Below are 27,669 nucleotides of genomic sequence, written 5' to 3'. Positions count from 1 at the left end.
CAGTGAAAGAGACAGAAGACCGGGACACCGAGGTCGGAAGCGATGGAAGCGTGGAAGCCAGCGGAAGGAAGTGAAGTGAGGAGCAGCATGAAGTCACAGGGCCCTCCTGCAGCCAGCGGCCCCTCCTCTGTGCCCTGGTCCTAGGCCTGCAGGGACTTGAATTCGCCGCCTCACTTAAGACTGCCCTTTGCAGTTTATGTCCTCTGACTCTGACCCTGGGCCCAGCACTGGAGCCACGCAGCCTGTTGTTTGTTCTTATCACTAGTTTCCTGTTTAAATCAATTATATTTTATTTTTTCTCTTTTGAGACGGAGCCTCCCTCTGTTGCCCAGGCTGGAGTGCAGTGGCACGATCTGGGCTCACTGCAACCTCTGCCTCCTGGGTTGAAGCGATTCTCCTGCCTCAGCCTCCCAAGTAACTGGGATCACAGGCGCCCACCATCACGCCCAGCTAATTTTTTATTTTTAGTAGAGACAAGGTTTCACCATGTTGGCCAGGGTGGTCTCGAACTCCTAACCTCAGATGATCCACCCACTTTGGCCTCTCAAAGTGCTGGGATTACAGGCATGAGCCACTGCACCCGGCCAAATCAATTATATTTTCTAAGGAAGCTAATTTAAGAAAAATACTAAGTCAGTAAGAGCACAGATGGTCCCTAGATAGGGTGCAAATCATCAGGGTGGTGCCAAAGTGACTGACTTGGGAACAGTGTCCCTCTACCTGCTTTTCCTCTTTTTCCTCTTATCTGGCTCCACACTGTGGCTGGAGTGACCTTTATAAAACAGAGATTTCTTGTCACTCGGTTACACTCACTGTAAAGCCCACACTCCTGAGCTCAGCCTCCCCTTGGCCATCCAGCGCTTCCCTTAATGCTGGCTCTCATGCACCATCCCCTCATTTGCTACTCCTCCCCTCCATGCTTGGGACTCCACTCAACTTCCAGACTGGCTGATTTCCCCCAGTGGCATTCCCAACCCTCTAGGCTGGGCAGAGTGTCCTGTGGGATCCACAGCGTCTTCTGCATTGCCCATCACCACGTTTGCCACATGGGCTTTCCTGTTTGTGTCGGTCTCCACCAAGTGTGAGTTTTTCCAGAGAGGGCAGGGATCATACCACTTTGATTTTTATATTCCTGGTGCCGGGTATATTCATAGAAAATACCCAGCAGATGTCTGCTGACTGGATCCCGTTCTTGGCAGACATGCATCTGCCCTCAGTCTCCTCCCTTCTGCGGCATAGCTGGGGCTCTTGTAAATGACCCTCCTGTTGCAGAAGATGAAAACCCTTGAGCCTAATACATGGTAGGCACAAAATAAATAGGGGATGCATGAAGAAATATCAAATCATAAAGCCAAAAATAAGAACAGGAAGGGCCCGAGGTTATTAGATCATAGATGTAGTCATTAAAAACATTGGGTCTATTTTGTCAGTTTGAATATGGGATTTAGTTTGTCTCTAATAGCTCTTTAAAACAGAAGTGAAAATCTGTATCTGAGCTGTTGCCAAAAACCCTGTTTATTTCATTTTATTTTATCTGAGACAGGATCTCGCTCTGTTGCCTAGGCTGGAGTACAGTGGCACCATCACAGCTCACTGCAGCCTTGACTTCCCAGGGTCGATCGATCCTCCCACCTTAGCCTCCTGAATAGGTGAGGCTACAGGTGCATGCCACCACACCCAGCTGTGTGTGTGTGTGTGTGTGTGTGTGTGTGTGTGTGTGTGTGTGTGCGTGTGTGTGTTGTAGAGACAGGATCTCGCCGTATTGCCCAGCCTGGTCTCAAACTCCTGGGTCCAAATAATCCTCCCACCTCAGCCTCCCAAAGTGCTGGGATTACAGGTGTGAGCCACCATGCCTGGCCTACCCTCTTCATTTTTACATTTTTAAGTTTTTTACTATTTGTTTAAATTATAAAAGTAATATGTGCACATAGTTTTTTAAGGAAAAAAAAAAAAAAGTCCAGGCGTGGTGGCTCATGCCTGTAATCCCAGAGCTTTGGGAGGCTGAGGTTGGTGGATAACCTGAGGTCAGGGGTTTGAGACTAGCCTGGCCAACATTGTGAAACCCCATCTCTACCACAAATACAAAAATTGGCCGGGCATAGTGGCGGGGGCCTGTAGTCCCAGCTACTCAGGAGGCTGAGGCAGGAGAATCGCTTGAACCCAGGAGGTAGAGGTTGCAGTGAGTCAAGATAAAACCACTGCACTCCCTCCTGGACAACAGAATGAGACTCCATCTCAAAAGGAAAAAAAGAAAAAAGATAGAAAGGGATTAGGAAAGGGACAAAGAAAGTAAGAAAGGAAAAAATTGAAGCTCTGCCGAAGGATACAGAATCGGGGCCCCGGCCACCTCCATCTCCAGCCCCTCATCCTCAAGATAACCACTATGAACCATTTGTGTTTATCTTTCCAGATATCTTCTGTCTGCATAAGCACTCACATGCTTTATTTTCTTAGACAAATGGGATTCAGTTATAATCTTCCACAAGTTGCTTGTTTTCATTTCCTGTGGTTTAAACATTTTCCACATCAGCACATAGAAATCTACTACACTTTAAAAAATGGCTGCATAGTGTTTCTTTGAATGAATATATGATATCTAGAATGTATTGGTGAGCAATGTAGATCTTATTCTTTAGCTTTTCTTAATTACAAACATTCACAATAACACATTCCTCTAACTACATTTTTGCACACTTGATCAGGTGTAGCCATAGGATAAATCCCTAGAGTCGGCGTTACTGAGAAAAGGGAATGTATGACTGCCATTAGTTTTTGTTTGTTTGTTTGTTTGTTTGTTTGTTTTTTGAGATAGAGTTTTGCTCTTGTTGCCCAGGCTGGAGTGCAGTGACGCCATCTTGGTTCACCTCAACCTCTGCCTCAGGTTCAAGTGACCTCTGGCCTCAGCCTCCCAAGAAGCTGAGATTACAAGCACCCGTGTGACACCCAGCTAATTTTTGTATTTTTAGTAGAGATGGGGTTTCACCATGTTGGCCAGGCTGGTCTCACACTCCTGACCTCAAGTGATCCACCCATCTTTGCCTCCTCAACTGCTGGGATTACAGGCATGAGCCACCTCGTCCAGCCTACAACTGCCATTTTTATGGCTCTTGCCAGATTGTTTTCCAAAAGGCTGCCCCCATTTAGACTCCTACCACGGAAGAGCAGACTGCCTACCAGGTGGCACCCTAGACAGCCGTGGGCACCATGGAATTTTGTTTGGCTAGTCTATTAGATGAAAAATGGCATCTTGTTGCTTTGATTTGCTTTTTTTTTTTTTTTTTTTTCATGAGTGAGGTTTTTCATTTTTTTATCTGTTTGGCAATAATCTTTTTAAGCTCAAAGGTAGTGTTTTTTCAAAGAAAGTGGATCTTTGAAGGTACCTTCCCAAGTCATGGGTTTCAGAGTAGAGAATTAATTTGGGACCCCTCCCACTGAAGACCATATGGTACAGTACTAACAGGCTCATGGGTACATTTAGGGGGTCAGGTTAGATTGAGAGCCACAGGACCTGGGTTCTACTCCAGATTCTTCTATTGACCATCAGGGTGATCTCGGTCGAGTCACTGTGCCCTGTCACAGAGTTCTCTGAGCACGTCCTGAGTCTCAGGCCCTTGGCATTGCCTGTGCTTTTCCTCTCTCCCTTGCCACCCTAGTTACATCTTTAGTGGCCCATTTTAAATGCAAGCTCTTCTAAGAACCCTCCCCATCCTGGTAGGAGGACTCCCTAAGCACCTCCACTGTCCTTCATGAAGCCACTCATCACAAGTGGCTCTGCCTTTACTTGACTCAGTTCCCCATGATTCCAAGGCAGACAGAGATTCAGATACCAGGGATGCCTCTGATTTTTATCTTTAGTCTACTTTGCTGCCAGTCCTTGCTTTTCTCATCTGTAAAACATGGAAAAGGCCGGGCGTGGTGGCTCAAGCCTGTAATCCCAGCACTTTGGGAGGCCGAGGCGGGTGGATCACGAGGTCAAGAGATCGAGACCATCCCGGTCAACATGGTGAAACCCCGTCTCTACTAAAAATACTAAAAATTAGCTGGGCATGGTGGCGCGTGCCTGTAATCCCAGCTACTCAGGAGGCTGAGGCAGGAGAATTGCTTGAACCCAGGAGGCGGAGGTTGCAGTGAGCCGAGATCGCGCCATTGCACTCCAGCCTGGGCAACAAGAGCGAAACTCTGTCTCAAAAAAAAAACCATGGAAAATACATCAAGAGGGGTGAGGTTAACTAGGAATAAATTACTTAGACTCTTACACAACGTCTGGCAGAAAGACACTGGATAGATGGTGTCCATCTTTTTGAAAGACTATGCAGCAGGAATCCCGTCCAGTTCCTCCACATCCTTGTTGGTTGGACGTGTTACCTAACCCACTTGTGGGATTCCCCACATTCAGGGACTTTAGCCCTGATGAAACAGTCCATACTGAAGGGACATCTCAGGGGGCTGAAAGATGATGGCAGAGCCTTCGCCCCGACATCCAAACGCCTGTCCCCCCAGTTCACCAGAACACTGTGTCTCATGGTCAAGCCAGTGCTAGATGAAAGTCTTTCCACTCTGGAGAAACTGGTGTGGGAGGCAGGGAGTGTAAAATCTCCACCCTCACCACCAGCTCTGTGACAAGGAAAGTTTCTTTTTTTTGTTGTTGTTGTTGTTTTTTTTGTTTTTTTTTTTTTCGGGTGGGCAGGAGGAGAAGAGGAGGAGGAAGAGGCAGGTGAGGGACCCCTGGGCCCTAGGGCTAGGTTGACGTAGAGGGGCTCGGGCTGGGTGGGGCACCGGGCAGGGTGCCGGGGGGCTGAGTATCCAAGGTGGTCGGGGGGAAAGCAGGAGGGGGTGGGTGGGTAGTTGAGCAGGAAGTCGGGGGACCTGTGGAGTGGGGGCGATTGGCCCAGCATGCCGTAGGAGGCATTGAGCCTGTCAGGGGGCATGGAGCGAAAGGGACTCCAGGAGCGGGTGGGGCCAGAATAGGGGGACCCCTCACCTGCCACGATCTCATAGTACAGGTTCTCTCCCCTGTCGAGTGGTACAGGGGGGCCCAGGGAGCTCCTCCAGACTGTGGCTGGGGAACTGGGCTGGAAGGATGGGGGCCCCAGAGGGTACAGGCCTGGCTTGGGGACCCCAAGGAAGGGTGGCAGGCACTCCCTGGGGGCTGGGGAGAAGAAGCCGGGGGCAGGAACCTGGGTGGGGCCTCGGAGTCCCCTCCTTGAGGTCCCCATGGGCCGCTGGCTCCTCAGCATGCTCCCATCACTTTGTTGCCTTGGTAAGTAGGGTGGGGGTCCTGGCACCCAGGCACCCGGGTGGGCTAGGGAGTTGGGGGCTGGCATACTCCCTGAGGTCCCTGGTGGTTCCCCGCCCACCTCTAGAGACAGTGAGCGGCAGAAGGGGGATTGGGCAGCAGGTGGGGTGCCCCCGTAATCCTGCTGGCTCTGTTGCTCTGCCACCTGCTGAGCCCGCTCAGCCATATCCCAAAGTTGTGTTTGTTTTTGTTTAACGAAAGTATCACAAACAATGCCAGGCATATTTCAGGAACTCAATTGATATTAAACTTTCCACCTCCCCATTTTTCCTCACTGTAGCATAAGCTGCTTTAGGGACAAAAACTATATCTCATATTTTAAAAAATGTCCTCATCATCTGACATAGAGACAAGCATATGGTAGATGATCAACAATTTCCGTTGTTATTCAGGTTGATAAGGACATGTATCTTCTTTTGGTAGAATTCAGTGTTCAATGTGATCACATATCTGAGCTCATTTGATTCTCAAAAACAACCTTTGGAAGTAGACAGGGTTATACCCATTTTGCAGATGGGGAAATGGGTCCAGAGAGATCAGATAAGGTATTTAAGTCTCTCTTGTCAATAAGTTTAGGACTAGCCAGGCATCTTGCTTCCAAATCCCATATTTTCCTTCTGGTGGGGGTACTGCCAGTGGGTGGGAGTTTCTGCATGAGATTTTGGGTTCAGCCCACAACACTCATTACAGAGCACTGGACACATGTAGCAGCCATGGCAAGTACTTCCTAGTGACAGTGTCTGGCTTGGAAGATGGCATTTGATTGCTTCCTAAGTTGATTCTCAAACTAAGAGAACACATCGACTGTGGATTCTCTCTCGGTTGTTGGGTATACACAGGCTCTGTTTTCCCGTGTCTTCCGTAACACTGTCTTGAGCATGCTTGCTTATGAAGGTTTGACACCCGTCCCCACCATACCTGCCTGCCACTGTCAGGATGACTGGAGTCTCAGGTGAGTCTTGTCAAATACTTGGGACTTGACCCAGACCTAGTCGCCAAGAAGCCAGTAGCCACCCCTCCCTGTTTCAGGATGGAGGCAGAAGCAGCTATGTCATGTTGGGTGTCACCCACTTGTTGGCAGCTAGAAGAACCTAGATTGCTTATGTTATTTTCCTGTGGCTTCACTGACCATCCAAGGAAGGCTCAGTAGTTGCAACACATTTACCAAAAAGCCCTGGGCTCAAGCACCCTGGCCTTAATCTCCAGTGAATTCTCTTGCTTTTGACTGACACTGAGAGGGGCGGAGCCATTAGGCTTAATAGTATTTCACGCAAACCTCTGAGACAGGGAAGCTGAGGGGCCGTGGTGAGGCTTGCTGGCTCACAGGTGCATATTTCACTCTTTGAAGAAAGGGCTATTAGTGATCAAACATCTCTACTGTAAAATAATGTCCATTTAAAATTGCTGGAGCGACTGGTAGTGGTGCCTAATGCCTTTAATCCCAGCACTTTGGGAGGCTGAGGCAGGTGGATCACCTGAGGTCAGGAGTTCAAGACCATCCAGCCTGATCAACATGTGAAACCCCATCTCTATTAAAAATACAAAAATTAGCTGGGCATGGTGGCACATGCCTGTAATCCCAGCTACTTGGGAGGTTGAAGCAGGATAATCATTTGCACCTGGGAATCGGAGGTTGCAGTGAGCCAAGACCACGCTATTGAACTTCAGCCTGGGAAACAAGAGCGAAACTCCGTCTTAAAAAAAAAATTGTTGGAGCATCTTACCATCTTTTAGTACAAGACAGATATAGCTTTGCTTTATAGGTAGGGAAAAAACAAAGAGGGATTAAATCATCTGCCCAAAATTGACATTTCATTAACTGGGTTTTTACAGTAATCCCTCCCCCGCTGCCAGTTCCCTTACTTAAATGAAATCTGAGTCTTTTGCAACCCATGTTGGTCTATCTTTTCTAAACCATGATACTATTGATTTCAGTATCTGTACTTTTGAGTTGATTTCCATAGTATTAATATAGTTGCTGATTTTAACATTAATTTTAACTTAAAGGTTTTGTTTTAATCTGCTGTGACCACATCTTGAATCACTATAGCTATAAATAAGAGTTATCTAGATATGTTAAATGAACAAATGCAAAATGTTCAATACAGCACAGGAGCTTTTAAATAAGCGGTCACTGCTGTTGGTGATGATTAGAAAAAGAGCTAGAGGTTGAAAAAGGTGAAGGGAAAAAGCGGGAGAATTTTGCAATAAGCATCAGGTGAGGGAGAAGAATAGAAGGTCTTGAAGTTTCAGGATCGCTCTTCAGGAACGGCAGAGACCTGTGTGTGTTTGGTCTGAAATGATCACGGACACCACCACGCTCTCCTGGTTTGGCATTGGGGAGCTCCTTGAGCATTATTTACTTAGGTATTGTGGTCCTGTAACCGGGTTTTTTCTTGGGTGCTGGTGAGGCACACCTCCCGCAAGAGGATGCTGTGGGTTCTTGGCCTTCGATCTCTTAAAGAATAAGCGATGGGACCACTGCAGTTGCGCCGTACACTCGTGAAAGTAAATATCGGACCCGAGAAGTGCTGCAGAAAGGCGATTTTATTTAGGTAGAGGAAAGAGAAGAAAAAGAAAAGGAGAAAGACTTCCACGAAGAGTGTGGAAGGAGATTCCAGAGGGGAGATCCCAGAGGGGAAAGGGAGCTCCCACCATGTGGGAGGGGATTCCAGAGAGCTGGAAATCCGGCGTGGGTGAAGGAGCAGGGGAATTTATCCTGGGAGAAATGCCCACCTTCCCAAGCCCCTGGGCCAATGAAAGGAGTTCCCTAAAACTTCCTCTGAAGTGATTAACTTTTAGTTTCTTCCTGCACCTGTGAAATTCAAACATAAACCGTTAAATCTCCCAGATGGAGAGAGATGGAACGGGGCATGATGCTGGGAAATTCTTGCCCTTAAAACTACGCCACCTCATGAACCCGGAAAGAGAACACATTCCCTCAGTGCTTTTAATAACAGTTTCTCAAGGCATCATAAAACCTCAAGTTACTCTGCTCTGGGGCCATTATGGGGGTGAGCAGAGGGCAGGCATTAACTCTGATATGAAATTAGAGGGCTGTTCATGTAGATGGAGGACCAGGCAAAATGCAAAGGCCAAATCTTAGTATGCATAGGATTCTTAATAAAGCTAAATAAATGTGGTCATTGCATTGAAAATGCAGAGAAGAGCAAACCTGCAAGGATTCTGACGAGCTGGTAGGTGGAAATTCATTGCATAAAACTTGTGATTACATACTAGATGTGTAACATTTCCTAGATATATTTCTTTGGCATGTGGTCTATGTTATCCTTGTGATGTTTTTCCCATAAGATCTCAAGTTTCTTTATGTTAAAGTCTACCAAGCCCTCGGGTTGGGGAGGGAGTGCTGACCCCAGTGCCTACCTACGCTGTGGAAACTGGCATCTGTGTGCAGAGCAAGCTCACGGGCCAGCACAAGAAGGCCCCATCTAGAGATCCAGACACGTGGCACAGATGGTGCATGAGCTAACAGAGGTGTGAGCTCTGTGCTCGGAAACCATGAACTCTGCCTGGGGAGCGGAGAGGGGAAGGTTGAATGGAGATGGCATTTGAGCAAGGGCCCTAAAGGAAGAAGGACATTTCTGATAAAGCGTACAGCACAGGCAAAGAACACAGGGTGTGAAGGGCCATGGATTGCCTGAGATCGTGGGCACAAGGTGGGTGGGGCAGGGGACGGGAAAAGTGTTGGGGCCAAGCTCTGATGGCCCACTCAGAACACACTGGCCTCTAGGCAATAGGAGCCGCGGGAGGATGCTGCATCACCGAGGGTTTTTAGATCCAGTTTGGGAAAATAACTGGCAAAGAGGCAATGCATGTTGGACAGGAGAGAGCTTTGCAGCCCCAAGGAGACCATGGGGCGCGTTAGAGCTGGGCAGTGACTATGGAAGGAGGGCGGAGTCCAGAGGTGCTTGGTGGTAGAAAGTCAGTGAAGTGAGGATGAGATTTGGAGGTGACAGGGAGGGAGGGGTTGGAGATTTATGACTTGGTGCAATTAGGTGAACGGGGCTGTCACTGAGAGTCAGGAAAGGGAGAGGAAGAACAGGTTTGGAGGAGGTGTGGAGGAGGGGTGGTGAGGATATATGCTAGCTGTAAATGCTCCAGTTTTCTTCTGAGCAGCCTTTGAGCTCCTTAGATTCCAAGCTGACATCATCAGCGGTTGAGTCTTGGTGAGGCTGCACGGTGGGCTGGCCAAGCCCACATACTTCAGCCAAATAGCCTGGGATCAGAGCCGGGCTACATGCTTACCACGTGGCCCTGGGCAAGTAATTGACTTCTCTGTGTCTCCATTCCTCCTTTGTACAACATGACAGTACCGTAGGGCTGCTAAAAGTAGGGATAAAGGAGTCCATACATGTGAGGTGCCTGGCCCACTCTAAGCACTGTATCAATATTTGATATGGGCACAGGAATGCCAGGGGCAAAACCTAGGCCTGTTTCCCCCTTCTGCCATCAAAGAACTTCGATTTCACTCAAAACCAACATTTGTAGGCAGACAGCTAGATAACTGAGCCCGTTCATGGAATGGTGAAATCACTGAATAGTGAAAACAGCACGGCAGTATCTGATCAGAAAGTGGGAAGGTTTTTGTAATTTTCCCTTCTCGTCACTACTTTCTTTAAGGCATTTACTGAACAGCTGCTGGATCCAGGGTTCTGTAGGAGCTGTGTCTCATGAAAGCCTGTCTAGTTAGTAAACCAGGACACACATAAGTAGGCTACGATAATGTCAAAAATAGGCTGTGCTGTAGGTGAGGAGGAACTGAAGAAAGAGAGTGGAGACACAGAATGAGCAGATAGGCTCGGAAGCCTGGGTCCCTACCCCTCCTGGGCAGCAGCAGGAGATGGGAGGGTGTGATAGCGCTGGGTTCTCAGAGGCCATCCCACAGCTCTGACCCTTGGGCTGTGGTGACGAGCGGCACGTGAGACCAGCATTCCTGACTTTACTACCTGTGATTCCCATTCCACATGAGGCCATGGACTGCACTCAGAGAGCACGGGGCAACTTCAGCCAAACCAGCTTTGGAGTGGAGGAGCTGACCCTGCCAACTGCTGAGGCAGGATGGACAGTGGCAGCGAGGAGGCCCAGAGCCCACCTCTCTACCCCTGGGAGGTCTCGGGCCCAAGCAGGGTGACCGCTTGGGACTGGAGGGACCTTTCCCGGGAGATTTTTATTCTGGTGGCAATTGCTAAGGAGAGAAAGGTAAAAACAAGTAATCATGTTTTACAACATTTTCTTATCCTCAAACTTGGCAAAGAACACATTTTTTCCTACTTTAAAACTTGGGGGAGTTTCAAAATTCAGAGACCACCTTTTGCATTGTAGGTAATGTTTAACTTACTCAATTTAAATTAATGTGGACAACAGCAGTGACAAAGGCAGCTGCGTTTAAGTGGTATTCTAACTCAAAATTCCTTTGGGAGTGTCTGCGAGTCACCCAGTTCAGCGCAAATATCCATAAAACATGTACTAATTGTCCCAGAAGGGAATGATTGTTTCAGAAGGGCAGAAGGCCAAGCGAGCTGAAATACCAGGCTCTTCATGTATAAAGTCAATAAAAGCACTCTTTTGTAAGCTCTTCTCAAGGCATAGCATATTGTCAGGTAAGTCTGGCACTAAAGCCCTTTATGCTTAAATACTTCACAAGGGCACAAAACAAGGGAACATACACTTAGAGCTTCTTGAATTCGTTTTGTGAGAGACTTAATAGTGTGTGAATTTACTCAGCTTTCAGCAACACAGAGGCATTTTAAGTTTTTAAAAAAGTCACCAGCTACATACTCAAGATCAAAACATACACTCTTTACAATCTGCAGTTTATAATAATCCGCCAAATTTTTATGGCACGCATACTTTGGAAACTCTATTCAAGGTCTTGCTGAAGATTCGGGAAATCATGCTCTTTGCTTTTTTAAACAACACGTCTTTCCGTGTGAATATAGGATTGAATTAATACTCTTTTTTTTTTTTTTTTTTGGCTAGGTGGCTTTGTGCCAATAGAGGGAAAAAGAAAAGATTACAAAGAACCAGGTGAACTCCCAGCCTCCTGCTGCGGGGTGCCTGAGGGCCCTGGCCTCTCTCTCCTAGGTTTGGGCTTCAGAAGGTGGCTTCACTTCTGGGTGGCAATGACAGACAGACCTGCTGAGAACCCAGGAAGAAATGCTACCTGCAGGGAGAATAGGTTCATCAACCTGCCACCATTGGTAGATTCCCGTAATAGTGTCCACTGGTCTTAGGCGAGAGGCACCCACTCCTTTTCCTTTTAAGTCTAACATAGAAGTCTCAAGCTGCCCTCAAGAAACCCATTTTGGGGAAGAGGATTAAAAATAAACACACAAACAAGACTGTGCTCCCAATGTATAAGATGACCCTGTAGATTAATGAAATATTTGGGCCAACGTTCTGTATTCTCATAGGCAAAGACTCTCATAATATTAATATATTGACTGATTTTAACATTATTTTTAACTTAAAGATTTAGTGTTAATCTGCTGTGACCAAATCTTGAATCGCTATAGCCGTAAATGAGTAGATGTATCCGGATATGTTAAATGAACAAATATAAAGTGTTCGATACAGCACCGGTACTCAGTAAGTGGCCCTCACAGCTGTTTTTCCAACAGCTTTAAAAAATGGATTATTTTTTTGGATCATCATGCTCTGATGATCCAAGTTTGATACTTAAGGCCATTGAAAACAAGACATGTAACTTACTTTCAGCACATGAATGCTATGTATTTGCATAGCTCTGGGCTTAGGCTGCTTGTAAACATAAGACAAGTGAAGCCCTCTTTCCCACAGGTGTCTGCTGCATTCTATTTTCACTCCCCAAATCAATACCTGTAGTGATTTGTATTGCAGTAGTTACTAAATCTGAGTCCATGTGGAATAATCTCACTTGGTTTTATCTTCCTTTAGGGTGGTTGCCTAAATCATAAAATTATGATTTCACTGTAGTGGTAAGAAATCTAAGTTATTTATTTATTTATTTATGAGACAGAGTCTCATTCTGTCGCTTAGGCTGGAGTGCACTGGTGTGATCTTGGCTCACTGCAACCTCCAACTCTGATTCTCCTGCCTCAGCCTCCCGAGTAGCTGGGATTATAGGCACTTGCCACAACACCCAGCTAATTTTTGTATTTTAAGTAGAGACGGGGTGTCATCATGTTGGCCAGGCTGGTCTCAAACTCCTGACCTCAAGTGATCCACCCACCTTGGCCTCCCGATGTGCTGAGATTGCAGACATAAGCCACCCTGTAGTTGGCCAAGGAATAATCCATTTCTTTTAAAAAAAACATAAAATGTGTTCATAAAAGAGATTCCACCCAAATTAACATATAAGTCACTCTAGTGGCAAAGTCGTTTATTTCATCCCGAAAGGAGATCAAGACTTGACGACTCCTCTCCTGTCCGGGGCAGCCTGGAAACTGAGCGCCTCCCTCCAGTGGCACCCAGAGCCTCCCAGTGCTGTGTCCATCTCTCTTCCTTTTGGCATCCATTGTGGCACTCAGCCCACCTCCGCCTCATTTCATGATTGTGTGCTTTTGTAGTTTAGAAACAGCTGAGGCAAGCATTTAGGTAGAGGCCTCAAGCAGATGACCTACAGGGTGCCCTGTGCCAGTGCAGATGCCTGGGCAGAAGAGCTGTGGCACAGCTACAGGGGCAGCTCTGGTGGTGGCGAGGACCCCTGCTCCAGGATGGGGCAGCCCTGCAGAGGATGGAGGGCTTTCAGGACCATGGGAACTGAGATGAGCCATGGGGACGTGGTCACAGGCTGCAGCTTCCACAGCGGGTCTGTCGTCCCAGCTGCCAGGAGCACCAGTGACTGTCCCACCTTGGAGCCTGGAGCGAACCAGAGGACTTGTTAAAACAGATTGTTGGACCCATGCTGCATTTCTCGACTGGGAGTCAAAAGTAGGCCTGAGAATGTGCATTTCTAATGAGTGCCGAGGTAATGCTGATGTCGCTGGTCCAGGGAGCACACTTTGAAAAACAATGTGATAAATAATCAAGAAATGTCTATTGGATCAAATTTACTAAAATATTCACAAACCTTTCTCCACCCGAAGGATGCAAATGGAACGGTGACATAGTGACTGCTAAAGCTATAGGTAGTCTGCAGGTGAGTTTTTTTTTTTAATGTGGTTTGGAAGCTGGAGTCTGAGACCTGGGCCCAAATCTCACCACAGCTCTGTGCTAGCGGAGCACCCTGGGAAGGCTACTTCACAGCGGAACCCCTAGCTATTGTATAAGGATGACTGCATGGCCCTCACAGAGCAGCGGAGACTGAATTTCGTATGGCAGCACCTCATATGTATATATAGTAGGTGCTCAATACGTGCTATTACTAGCCCACTAAGTCCCTCTTCCCTTTTTGGCAGTAGACAGATAAGCTTTTTCTATGATACTATTTTTAGATGTGAAAACACTGACTTCTAGAGAGTAGCACTTCATCATTAGGCTTCAATGGTAATTCATAAAATTTGAAATGTATGGAAAATGTATGGAAAGCCGTATTTTTCATTTCCTCCTCCCTTTTTTTTTTTTTTTTTTGAGTCAGAGTTTCACTGTGTTACCCAGGCTGGAGTGCAGGGGCGCCATCTTGGCTCACTGCAACCTCCGCCTCCTGGGTTCAAGCAATTCTCTGCCTCAGCCTCCAGAGTAGCTGGGATTACAGGCACCCGCCACCACGCCTGGCTAATTTTTCTGTATTTTCGGTAGAGATGGGGTTTCACCATCTTGGCCAGGATGGTCTCAAACTCTCCATCTTGTGATCCACCCTCCTCGGCCTCCTCAAGTGCTGGGATTACAGGTCCTTCTCCTGGCGCCTCTCCTCCCTTCTTAATCTTACTTCATATTCACGGGTGGCCCAAAACTTCCTAGCTCTGAGCTCTCTGTCCCAGTATTTGTAAGCACATGGAACTTGTTAGCAACTTCGACTTTATATTCAACTGAAGTGCCACAGCACTTCAAATCATGTCAATTCCATGAGATTCATCTTCAAAAACGATTTTTCAGCTCAAATCCTAGAAAGCAGATTTTTAAATTATGAAAGATATGCTTCTTACATTCTCCTCCAAATCCTGCTCCGGAGCAGGGCTATTGTTGCCTCAATAGCTTGTTCCTTTTTTTCCAAGTAAGTAGTGTTTCATTGCATGTACATACCACCACATGTTTATCCATTCACTTGTTGGTGGCTATTTGGGTTGCTTTCCATTTTTTTAGCTATTCCAAACAAAGTTGCTATGAATATTTGTATACAAGTCTTTGTGTGGAAACATGCTTTTATTTTTCTTGGGTAGATACCTAGTAGTGGAATGGCTGGATCACATGGTAGGTATAGTTTTCACTTTTAAAGAACTATCAAATCAGGCTGGGCACAGTGGTTCACATCTGTAATTCCAGCACTTTGGGAGACAGAGGTAGGAGGACTGCTTGAGGCCAGGAGTTCAAGACCAGCCTGACCAACAAAGCAAGACCCCATCATCTTTATAAAAAAAATAAAAAATTAGCCAGGCATGGTGGCATGGGCCTGTAGTCCCAGCTACTATGGAGGCTGAGGTAGGAGAATCACTTGAGCCCAGGAGGTGGAGGTTGTAGCAAGCCACAATTGCGCCACTGCACTCCAGCCTGAGTGATAAAGACTGCCTCCAAAAACAATTATTGCCGGGTGCGGTGGCTCACACCTGTAATCCCAGCACTTTGGGAGGCCGAGGTGGGTGGATCACAAGGTCAAGAGATCGAGACCATCCTGGTCAACATGGTGAAACCCCGTCTCCACTAAAAATACAAAAAATTAGCTGGGCATGGTGGTGCGTGCCTGTAGTCCCAGCTACTCAGGAGGCTGAGGCAGAATTGCCTAAACCCAGGAGGTGGAGGTTGTGGTGAGCCGAGATCGCGCCATTGCACTCCAGCCTGGGTAACAAGAGGGAAACTCCGTCTCAAAAAAAAAAAAAAAAAACAACAACAATTATTAATACAACTCTTAATATACAACTATAAAATGCAGAGTCACCAAGAAAATAAAATCACTAGTTATTATATACCAACCAGAAATTACCACTATTGCAAAATAGATCATTCCGGAAAGTTTTTCTTCATGTATATAAAAGGGAAAGAGTTTTATTGTTTTGCTTTTGTAAAATCTTGAACTATTTATTCTTTAAATTTTTAGATTAAAATTCTACATGCATATAATTCAAATCATTGTATAACTCCTGTTATAAAAAGTTGCAAAAATAAGAAAATATTAAAAGTCTTAGCCAGGCATGGTGGTTCATACCTATAATCCCAGCACTTTGGGAGGCTGAGGCGGGAAGATCAGTTGAGCCCAGGAGTTGAAGACCAGCCTAGGCAACATAGTGAGACCTCTGTCTCTACAAAAAAAAAAAAAAAAATAGCTGGATATGGTGGCACATGCCTGTGGTCTCAGCTACTCAGGCTCAGGAGGAGCACTTGAGCTGGGGAGTCAAGGCTGCAGTAAGCCAAGGTCACGCCACTGCTCTCCAGCCTGGGTGACACAGCAAGACCCTGTCTCAAAAAAAAGAAAACCTTACATACAATAAGTGAAACAGGTAGAGAGTAACAAAATATGTTCAGTTCAAAATGAACTCATTAACCACTGCCCACGTCCCCACAACAGTGTGCTCACCAGAGGAGTCAGAGTGGTACTTTTATAACATAGAGGGGATCACATCATTCTTTTATTTAAAAATTTCCGCCGGGCGCGGTGGCTCAAGCCTGTAATCCCAGCACTTTGGGAGGCTGAGGCGGGTGGATCATGAGGTCAAGAGATCGAGACCATCCTGGTCAACATGGTGAAACCCTGTCTCTACTAAAAATACAAAAAATTAGCTGGCCATGGTGGCGCATGCCTGTAATCCCAGCTACTCAGGAGGCTGAGACAGGAGAATTGCCTGAACCCAGGAGGTGGAAGTTGCGGTGAGCCAAGATCGTGCCATTGCACTCCAGCCTAGGTAACAAGAGCAAAACTCTGTCTCAAAAAAAAAAAAAAAAAAAAAAGCCGGGTGCGGTGGCTCACGCCTGTAATCCCAGCACTTTGGGAGGCTGAGGCGGGTGGATCACGAAGTCAGGAAATCGAGACCATCCTGGTCAACATGGTGAAACTCCATCTCTACTAAAAATACAAAAAATTAGCTGGGCATGGTGGCGCGTGCCTGTAATCCCAGCTACTCAGGAGGCTGAGGCAGGAGAATTGCCTAAACCCAGGAGGCGGAGGTTGCGGTGAGCCGAGATCGCGCCATTGCACTCCAGCCTGGGTAACAAGAGCGAAACTCTGTCTCAAAAAAAAAAAAAAAAAAAAAAAAAAAAAGTTCCAAAGGCTTCCGGGGACACTTGAGATAAAAGCCAAAGTCCTTCCTGTACCTGAAAGTAACCTGTACCATCCCCTCTGCTCTCCCTCTCCCCATCAACCACAGCACTCCAGCCACTCTGGACAGTTTGCTAGTCCTGGACCACAACCAGCATGCACCTGCTCAGAGCCTCTGCATGTCTTTCCTCTGCCTGGGCTGATCTACCCCTGGATGGCCTCATGGCTGCTTGCACTACTGTGTTCCATGCAAGTTGGTCTCTGCTAATGCCACTGCCTCAGGAGATCCTCCCTCAGCCACCCTTTATAAAATGGCCTACCCTATCATTTATCTCGTTTCTTGCTTTTTCTTCATTGTACTTAATTCCCCAAAACAATATATATATTTTCACCATCAGCTTCTACCCAGTTGGAACCTAAGATCCTTAAAAGTGTGGTCTTGTTCAGTGCTGTATCCCCAGTGCTTAGAACGTGCCTGGAACACAGCAGTTGCTAGCATGAATTGGTAGCATACATACATGAATTCAGAATGAGAATCCCTGCTTTTCCAACGTCCTTACCAGCTGTTATACATCTTTATAATCTTTGTCAATCCAACATGTGGGAAACAGTATTTATTTCAATTTGTATTTCTTGAATATGAGTGAGGTCAAGTATTCTATCATGTTTTTTGGCTTGGCCTTCAGAAAACTATGTTGTCATATCCCTTACTCAGCTTGTCTTTTTCCTTTTGCTTTGCAAGAGCTACTGATACATTAAAGAAATTACTCCTTAGGCCAGGTGCAGTGGCTCACGCCTGTAATCCCAGCACTTTGGGAGGCCGAGGCGGGTGGATCGACACCATCCTGGCTAACACAGTGAAACCCCATCTCTACTAAAAATACAAAAAATTAGCCGGGAGTGGTGGCACACACCTGTAGTCCCAGCTACTCAGGAGGCTGAGGCAGGAGAATCGCTTGAAACTGAGAGGTGAAGGTTGCAGTGAGCTGAGGTTGCGCCACTGCACTCCAGCCTAGGAGACAGAGCGAGACTCCGTCTGTCTCAAAAACAAAAAAAAAGAAAAGAAATTATTCCTTTGTCCACTGTATGCTGCAAAAATTGACTTTGCATTCCAAGATCATCAAAGCATTCATATTTATTTTCTGCTAATACTTTTGTATTTTTAAATATGAAAGATTATGTTGAGATCTTTGATCCATCTGGGACTTACTCTGGGGCATAAAGAATGTGGAAGGGATCTAGTTTAAAAAATAAATTTAGCTTTAAAAGACAATGAATACACATTTCTGGATACAATTATACAATTTATTGTTGTTTTAACTTTCTCTTAGAATATTCATACTCTGAAAAATAAAATCAAACAAAGCTTACCTGCTTTACAATATACATTTTTCTAAGCACACTTGATACACATGTAAATATGTGCCAGAGTGTATACATATATATGCAGTATTTTCCATAATTCTCTGGAATGTTATATTAAAATCTGATGTTACTATCACTATTAAGATATTTTTCCAAAAAAGTTTCATTTTCTCAATGTCGTCTCACTTTCTTGGATTTTGATTTCTTTTTTGTTACACTGTATTTTTTCTTAAAAAGTTCCTTTTCAACTAAGCTTACTTCTTCATGGAGAAGGGAAGTCTTTATTCTGAGCAGGAAGGAGAAGAGATTTATTATAAACTGGTAACTCAGAGAATAATTTGATTCCTCGTAGGTTGTCACATGTGTACAATAGCTAGAAGAAAAAAAGAATTTCTCTTGAGCTAGTAACTGAGAAATGCACATATTAATCCCTGAACCTCCCCCCAAATAACTCAGCAAATATACATGGTTAGGCTTAAAACAGTACCCTGAGCTAGAAGGAAACTCAGAACAATTTGGTAACTCCTCAACTGCACAAAGTAAAACATTTTCACACTGTGCATGGCCACTACACAAGGGCCACAGGTAGTTCTAGGAACTGCTCTTTCAACTCTTTGTTCAAAGTTTCTTCGCTCCAGATGGGCCACCACTCCACCCTCTTACCATGGTCAAGGCAAATAAAAGCAAACAGGGAGAGATTCTAAAACGAACTAACGAAAACAAATAATCCCCAACTGCCACCCAAAATAAGAGGCCAGACTTTATAACGTAGCTTGAAGTACTATATGTACTGCGATAGAAGAGTTTACCAAGCAATTTCCCTTATTCTAAAATAGTAAAACCCAAATCTGATCAAATCTCTAACTAATGCTAACTGCCAACTCTTTTTTTTTGAGATGGAGTCTTGCTCTGTTGCCCAGGCTGGAGTGCAATGGTGCGATCTCGGCTCACTGCAACCTCTGCCTTCCAGGTTCAAGTGATTCTCCTGCCTCAACCTCCTAAGTAGCTGGGACTACTGCCTTCTGGGTTCAAGTGATTCTCTTGCCTCAGCCTCCTAAGTAGCTGGGACTACAGGCGTTTGCCACCAAGCCAGGCTAATTTTTTGTAATTTTAGTAGAGATGGGGTTTTATGTGTTAGCCAGGATGGTCTTGATCTCCTGACTTCAGGATCTGCCTGCCTCAGCCTCCCAAAGTGCTGGGATTACAGGTGTGAGCCACAGTGCCTACCTTTTGTTTTTGTTTTTTTTTTAAAGATGGAGTCTGGCTCTGTCTGCCAGGCTGGAGTGCAGTGGTGGGATTTTGGCTAACTGCAACCTCTGCCTGCTGGGTGTGCACCTCCATGCCCAGCTAATATTTGTATTTTTAGTAGAGAGGGGGTTGGCCAGTCTGGTCCTGAACTCCTGACCTCAGGTGATCCACCCATCTCAGCCTCCCAAAGTGTTGGGATTACAGGCATGAGCCACTGCACATGCCATAACTACCAATCTCAAACTCTAACTACACCAAATATAGGGTATCCAGGGACAGAGGAAGAGGTTAAATGGTACTGTATAGCACTGTCATAAGCAAAATCCAGACTATGAGAAATTGTGTGGGACACATGACCAGGATTACTCAACAAGTACACTGTAAAAGGAAAGAGAGAGAGAGATAAAGGCGGTGGTGGTGGTGGGGGGGTCTCACGAACTGAAACTCTTACAGGCCATGTCAACCACCTGCAATATATGAGCCTGATTCAGATTCTGAGTTAAATTCATTTAAAAAATTATAGGACAATTAGGAAAATCTAACCATTGACTGCATGTTTGATATTAAGAAATTACTAATTTTTATATCTGATTAATGGTATTACAGTTTTACTTTTAAAAATATGATGTTTGAGGTCTGCTTCCAAATAATAGGGGCAGAGGAGTAGAGTGAGCTGGAGCCTGGGTGAAGCAAGTCTTGCCATATCACAGTTGCTGAGGTTGGGTGACAGAGATGGGGGGATCTTCATACTACTCTACTTCTGAGTATACCAGAAACTGTCCATTATTAAGTTTAAAAGGCAAGTAAACAAATAACATACAGAAGCTATAAACTTTAAGATATTATGACTTACAAAACATGTATGGTCCTAAACTCCTGAATGTTTATGTTTGCACCATAAAACTCTGCCACTTGGCTGGGCACAATGGCTCATGCCTATAATCTCAGCACTTTGGGAGGCTGAGGCAGGCTGATCACTTGAGACCAGGAGTTTGAGACTAGCATGGCTCACAAGACGAAACCCCAACTCCAGTAAAAAAACAAAAAATTAGCCAGGCGTGGTGGCACATGTCTGCAGTACCAGTCATGTGGAAGGCTGAGATACAAGAATCACTTGAAACTGGGAGGCGGAGGTTGCAGTGAGGAAACATTGTGCCACTGCACTCCAGCCTGGGAGACAGTGTGAGACTCTATCTCAAACAAAAAAAAAAAAAAAAAAAAGAATGTATATTAAGCACTTAACCCAATTCTTAGCACATAGCAAGGGCTCAAAAATGTTCATTTCCTCTACAGTCCTTTAATTTTTTTGTATTCACTTAAAATCTTAAGGCTATTTTAATACTATATAATAAAGCCAATGCTCTATTATGTTCACCAGTAGGAAATTTAAAAGCCCCAAATATTTGTTCATTGATTGGTTTAATAAAGGTAAAAAATAAGCCATTTACAGTAATTCTCACAAAATGGTGGCCTTTTGTGTTTCTTCATATATACATTTATATATATATATATTTTTTTTTGAGATGGAGTCTCACTCTGTCACCCAGGTGGAGTGCAGTGGTACATCAGTTCATTGCAATTTCCATCTCCCAGGTTCAAGCAATTCTTGTGCCTCAATCTCCCAAGTAGCTGGGATTACAGGCACGCACTACCACATGCACTACTACACCTGGCTAATTTTTGTATTTTTAGTAGAGATGGCAATTCACTATGTTGGCCAGGCTGGTCTCAAACTCCTGACCTCAAGTGATCCGCCCGCCATGGCCTCCCAAAGTGCTGGGATTATAGGTGTGAGCCACCACACCTGGCTTAAGAGAAAGATGTTTTTCAGAGACAGGGTTTCACTATGTCTAGGCTGGAGTGTAATGGCTACACACAGTCATGATCATGGCACATCACAGCCTTAAACTCCTGTCCTCAAGTGATTCTCCTACCTCAGCCTTTCAAGTTGCTGGGACTACAGCCATGTGTCACCACACCTGGCTATGCTAAGCATATGACATATTTAAGTCTGTTTTTATTTTTTTTTATTTTTTTTTTACCGTAGTTTAAAAAATAGTTAAAAATATATATATTTTTAAAATTCAAATCAAATTTTTGTAGGGGAGCCAGAGCACCTCCATTTCCTGTGGAATACAACTAGAGAGCACTGCTCTGCTTCATCTGTGGCTCTCCCGAGGAGGTCACAGCCATCACCTACAAGTCAGGTCTTCTGACCTAGCCAACTGTTTCAACAATTGGAGGAATAGTAAGGGCATTTCAGTTCATTGAAATTGTTAACTCTGCCTTACCTAGGAAGAATAAACAGCCTCCCATACCTGAAGTACTCTTGTGGCCTTTCTCTGCTTAGTTCCCAAACTGAGAGTTTTCATAATTTTACAGTAAATGTTTTGTTTCTGAGCCCTCAGAAATGAGTCCTTCTGCCTAACAAAATTCTCTACATAGCCAAAGATCTGCTCTCATAGCATCACTCTTCATTTTAACCATTTTCGACGGTTGTCTTAAACAGAGCACTTAAACAGTTGGCATATTTTAGCCTTTACAATGATATTACTGCAGTTGCCTGCTTTTATTGTAGAAACATTAGAAAACATGCTAATGAAAAGAAACCCACTGTGAAGGCATGCAGCATCTTGGGACATGTGCTGTGCTTTGAAGCAGGGATGCAGTCCCCTTATTTAGTGGCATGGAGCCATGAACCTGAGCCTCTGTGACTGCAGCTCTGTCTGCTTTGGATTCAGATGCTGGCTCCCTGTTGTTGTTAAAGGGTGTCATTTATGCTTGCCGTCAAGATGTCTATCAGCAGAGCACCTCTTGGAACCCTCCTTTTTTGTTTCTTTGATGATGAGGAGTTTGGAAATCAGACAACTCAGCCTAAGGGCAGAATCAGGGGTTCTGAGTGAGGGTCTAAGGAGCTCTCTGAGAAAAGAGGCTGAGTTTTAGTCACGGTCTCTGTGACATTTTTACCGCCCAGCTGAAGCCTCTTTTGCCCACTCTGCAGTTCTAGGCTCTGGTCTAGAAGAGGTAAGGTTAACAGATAAGCTTGGTGCCTCAAGTCATAGCATCACTGAAACTTCATATAGTTTGAATTTAGTTCTATAGTTCATGCAGAGAAAAAAATCTCAGCAGTTTCATCACTGACTATACTAAGCTCTATGTATAACTCACTGCATTATACTGCAGTATTAAGTCTGAAATCATCCATAATCCACCCTCGTGCCCCGTGAAAACCACAGAGGTATGGATCATGCCATAAGCTGCTCAGGACCAACGCTGCGGCTGGAGGAACAGGGCATGTGGCACACCGTGTCTTCATCTGGGGTCGAGGCAAGCACTCTTCACTGGCCAGGACTACAACCGTTTCTCCTCTTCAGGATAAAATCTGAAACTGATTGCCATGACCAATGCAAAGGAACCGATGATCTCAGACGTGGAGCTGACCCTGGGTTGGGGTTCTGGCCTTTCCCTGTCGCTGCTGTTAAGAGAGTTCTACTCTTTAATCATTGAAGATGCAGCTCAACTTTTTTTTTTTAAGCAGCAAATCTTAATACAGACAACTTCATTTTATCATTTCCTACTATATTTTCTTTTTTTTTTTTGAGACAGAGTTTTACTGTATTTATTACAGTCCAATGATCTTTGATTGATAATAACTTAGGAAATAAAATACTCTTTTTTTTTTTTGAGAGGGAGTCTTATTCTGTCGCCCAGGCTGGAGTGGAGTGGTGTGCTCTTGCGTCACTGTAACCATGGCCTCCTGGTTCAAGTGATTCTCATGCCTCAGCCTCCCCAGTAGCTGGGATTACAGATGTGCACTACCGTGCCTGGCGAATTTTTGCATTTTTAGTAGAGACAGCGTTTTGCCATGTTGGCTAGGCTGGTCTCAAATTCCTGGCCTCAAGTGATCCGCTCGCCTTGGCCTCCCAAAGTGCTAGGATTACAGGCGAAGCCACCATGCCCAGACCAGGAAATAAAATTCTTTAACAGAAAATTAGTTTTGTTTAAAATAATAATGGTCATAGTTATCTTTTATTGAGTACTTACTGTGTGACACACATCAAATATCTCGTTTAATTCTCACAAGAACCCGAGGCAGGCCCTATTTTCCATTCATCCATTCAATACATACTCGGTGGATACCTACTCTGTGCTAGGAGTGGTCTAGCCGCTGGGATCTTCCTTTCTTTTTTTTCTTTTCTTTTTTTTTTTTTTTTTTGCTATCTATGGAACCTTGAATCATGGATTTTTCTTTAAATAAAACAGTCCTTACATTCTAGTAGTCCTTACATTCACAAAGTCCTTACATTCTAGTGTGGGGAGATGGAGGAATAAGCAAAATACATACATAATAATATAGTCTATTAAATAGTGATGAAAACTACAAAGAAAAATGAAATAGACCAGGGGACAGAATGATGATGGGTGTTGGGGGGAGGACTGGAGCTATTTTAGGCGGGATGGCTAAGAAAAACCTCTCCAAGGAAGTGAAATTTGAGTAAAAACCTGAAAGAAGTGAGCCCATGTGAATATATGTAGGAAAGAGCATTCTAGGCAAGACGCACAGCAGGTACAAAGCCCCACGTGGGGAGTGTCTGGTAAGTTCGAGGAGCAGCTAGGAAGTCACTGTGAACAGAGGGTGACAACAGGGAAGTCAGGGGACAGCAGATGGCAGGTCAAGATGGCCGTGTCGGCTCCACAGTGTTTTTGGATCTTTCTTTCAGTTAGACGGGAGTCACTGGAGGTTTTGAGAGGAGGAGATCAGTATTACCCCCACTTTTACAACTGGGTCTGCATAGCTGTAGAAATGGTGAGTAACCTTCCTACAATGAGCAAGTGGTAGAGCTGGGATGGAAATGGCCCGATTCTACAGCAAGTTCTCTTAGCTACTAGAAAATTTCCTCTTAGGAAATTTCTATGTCAGTATGGGGATGAGAGTACTTTAAAAATAGTCTCAGTGAGAAAAGCCTTTATGCTTTTATTTTTCACAGTTAATTATTGAGAACTTTAGTCAGGGAATATTAGCCTAGTCCTTTGATTTTTAACAGGAAGACACTGAGCAGATAAAGTAACTTCAGAGTCACAAAACTGTTTTATCGAATGGCCTTTTTGCTATTATTATATAAAACTGAACTAAAACTTAAAATAGGCAAGGAGGAAAAAAATTTATGGCATAGCCAGAATCTATTTAGTTTTTCCCCTCAACATTTATTATAAAAAATTTCAAACATACCGAAAAGTTGAAAGAATTTTATAGTAAACACCTATATACCCCACTGATTATCTCTGTACTTTTTAATCCATATACTCCTCTCTACAGCTATTAAAACACTACAGAAGGCAAGTGAGGAAAACACACTCTTATTAAAAAAGAATCTTCTCTTTAAGTGGCCTTAGAAAACATACTTCCTGAATTACCTTTTTATCTACCCAGGACTCAGGATAATGACCTATTTTTCTCAAGTACCCAAAAAATACTTTTTGAGTTGATTTTCAGTACAATTAAAGAAAAAACAAATGTGCTCTGAGGAGTAATATGTTCTTCACTACCTACTGCCTGAGGAAATTTTCTGAGTCATATAAAAATAAATGGCTGGGTGCAGTGGCTCACACCTGTAATCCCAGCACTCTGGGAGCCTGAGGCAGGAGGACTGCTTGAGTCCAGGCATTTGAGACCAACCTGGGCAACACAGGGAGACCCTCATCTCTGCAAAAGATAAAAACTTAGCTGGGTGTGGAAGTGCACACCTGTAGTTTCAGCTACTTGGGAGGCTGAGGTGGGAGGACTGATTAAGCCCAGGAAGTTGAGGCTGCACTGAGCCATTATCGTGCCACTGCACTCCAGCAAGGGTGACACAGCAAGACCTTGTCTAAAAAAAAAAAAAAAAATAGAAAAAAGAAAAAGAAAGATAGAAAATAAATGACCTAAACAATAATTTATACTGTATTATTCCAATATCTACCTTTTATGGGGAATACAAAACTCTTCAGAAAAAGTAAAGCAAAAATAAGGCAGCCTGTTACTAAGCCAGAAGTCTGAGAGCCAGTGTGCCAAAGAGCTGATAATAACCTGATGAAAGTCAAAAGCCTATGTGTCTTACTGTTTAGACATACAGGTTTTCCACTATGTTCTATAAGATTCCTCTCCTCAGTGCAGCTTCCCACCTTTAATCCTACTTTATCCAGACTCAATCATCATAAAAGCACATGTTGTTTTCTAGACTTCACATACCCACACCCAACAGATATGAGGACAGAACATAATACATGGAATCAGGGGGACAAAGTTTAATGAGGATCAGCGTATTTGACTAGCCACCATCTCCCTGCAGATTTTTTATTAGTTGTAAGGGGAAACATAGTAACTACACTGTAGAAATCCCACACACCACCTTGACTGGGTGATCACTATTAACAGGTGAGGGGCAAATGCATCCCGGTCTCTAGATGCCATACCCTGAAAAGTGATACCCTGAGGAGGTGACAGCACTTGTTTTGGCCAGGGATGCAAAACCTGAATCCAAACACAAGGAACCACCACAACCGTACTGAGAAACATGCTCTGACATCACTGACATTCTGAAAACTACAGGCCACCGTCATGAAAGACAAAGAAAGGCTGAGGGACAATCAGATGAAAGGAGACCCAAGAGATAGAATCAATCAACGCCATACCTACTCCTGAACTTGATCCTGCTATAAAAGGACACGGGGGGACTACTAGCAAAATTGGAATATGGACTATGAGTGAGATTAACGTATAGTATCAATATTAAGTTTCCCGAGTTTGATTGCTGTGGTCACTTAAGAGAATATCCTTATTTTTAGGAAGTGCTTAAGGAAGTATTAAGAAGTAGAAAGAGCCGGGCGCGGTGGCTCAAGCCTGTAATCCCAGCACTTTGGGAGGCCGAGGCGGGTGGATCACGAGGTCAAGAGATCGAGACCATCCTGGTCAACATGGTGAAACCCCGTCTCTACTAAAAAATACAAAAAAAATTAGCTGGGCATGGTGGTGCGTGCCTATAATTCCAGCTACTCAGGAGGCTGAGGCAGGAGAATTGCCTGAACCCAGGAGGCGGAGGCTGCGGTGAGCCAAGATCGCGCCATTGCACTCCAGCCTGGGTAACAAGAGCGAAACTCCGTCTCAAAAAAAAAAAAAAAAAGGAAGAAGTAGAAAGAAATGAGAAAGGTAACTGACTCAGATAAGTGTTAACTAAAAAATACAGCGTATTCTCCTGATCAGCATTTTACGGCCACTTCTATTGCTGGCCTGCCACAGTACTGGTTAATTTAGCTACGGTGAACAGTTTGTGCTAACTGCCCTGTATCCTCTTTCTTGATTTTTACCAGATTTCCTAGAACTCTTATTCAAGACTCAATGTATAATTCTGATTTTTGTGACTAAGCTCACCAGCTTCTAATTCCAACAAAAAACCTATCTGGCTCTTACACACTCAATTACTTCAATTATATGTGACTTTTTCTAAAAGCATTGATTACCATCTGCAGAATTTCTGTGTACTAAGCCAATATAATGAATTCTTCGTTAGCAGTGATTGGCCTTTCTCTTTCAGGACTCCCTGGAGGCTGTGCCCATGGAAACAAGTTCTCTCAGTGTCTTCTCCAGTCCAGTTGAACTGAAAACTTGAAGGGCTTTTTTCCCTAGCAGTTGGCGTTGAATCAACTAGTGTGCTAAATTGTTTCTGTAAATTCACCACCATTTCTGGAAATGGAGGAAAAAAGCAAACAAATCACAAAGCCTGGAGTTTACTTGATAGGAATGTACCAATATTGGTTCCTTAGTTTTGACAAATGTACCATGGTAATGTGATGGGATACCGTTAAGGGAAAATGAAACTGCAGGAGGTGCATGCGGGAAACTACTTAAAAAATGTTTTTTTAAATATCATGTATATTTTACTCAATTTTTTAAAAAAAGTACAATCTAAATGGAATTCTATAAGCACAGAATTCCCAGAGTCATAGCGATTTAGGATTTGAGATTTTTGTCAGGAACTGAGGCTGTTTTGAAGCACAGCGTGTTCCTGAAATAGATTCCTGCAGAGATTTCTTGCAGAGCATGGTGCTCCTTTGGATGTATACATGCCCTGAAACATTTGTCTTAAAAATGTAAAAAGCTTAAGCATTCACATTTCAAGTTTAGATATTTAATTTTTCTACAACTGTGTTGATACTTGGTATTAACAAGACAAAATATGACTCACCTCTTTTTTTATATGCCACTGGTTTGTCGACATATGAGTAGTAGAGTGGCTTTTCACTTTTCCACAGGTACCTGTACAAGGTAAAGAAACAGCTGGAGCACGACGGAGATGAAACAGACCTAAACACATTTCAGAGAGCTGTTCGTCTGAAGCACTCTCTGAGATTCCTGATCTTTAGGTATAGTTCTGGC

At 44.4% G+C, this 27,669-nt stretch overlaps 1 protein-coding gene and 1 pseudogene across 4 annotated transcripts in view; both read right to left on the bottom strand.

Moving 5' to 3' along the window:
* Nucleotides 1-4,361: 4,361 nt before the first annotated feature.
* On the bottom strand, nucleotides 4,362-5,462 carry LOC141583577 (rho GTPase-activating protein 33 pseudogene; annotated as a pseudogene).
* A 12,048-nt stretch (nucleotides 5,463-17,510) lies between these two features.
* The window catches only part of TAF1B (TATA-box binding protein associated factor, RNA polymerase I subunit B), an 81,342-nt gene continuing 71,183 nt past the window's right edge, over nucleotides 17,511-27,669 (bottom strand). For 2 of the 4 annotated variants that reach the window (XM_010337948.3, XM_074393886.1), the window contains exons 13-15: nucleotides 27,479-27,549; nucleotides 26,754-26,976; nucleotides 17,512-18,381 (exon numbers count right to left, since the gene is read on the bottom strand). In XM_010337948.3, coding sequence (XP_010336250.1) covers nucleotides 18,180-18,381; nucleotides 26,754-26,976; nucleotides 27,479-27,549 — 496 coding nt within the window. In that variant the 3' untranslated portion in view covers nucleotides 17,512-18,179. Of the gene's footprint in view, nucleotides 18,382-26,753; nucleotides 26,977-27,478; nucleotides 27,550-27,669 lie in introns of all 4 variants that reach the window. The other 2 variants (XM_074393893.1, XM_003927222.3) reach the window with 2 other exon arrangements.

The sequence above is a fragment of the Saimiri boliviensis genome, chromosome 1, assembly GCF_048565385.1.
Source record: "Saimiri boliviensis isolate mSaiBol1 chromosome 1, mSaiBol1.pri, whole genome shotgun sequence".
Taxonomy (NCBI): domain Eukaryota; kingdom Metazoa; phylum Chordata; class Mammalia; order Primates; family Cebidae; genus Saimiri; species Saimiri boliviensis.
This window is presented reverse-complemented; position numbering and strand designations above follow the sequence as displayed.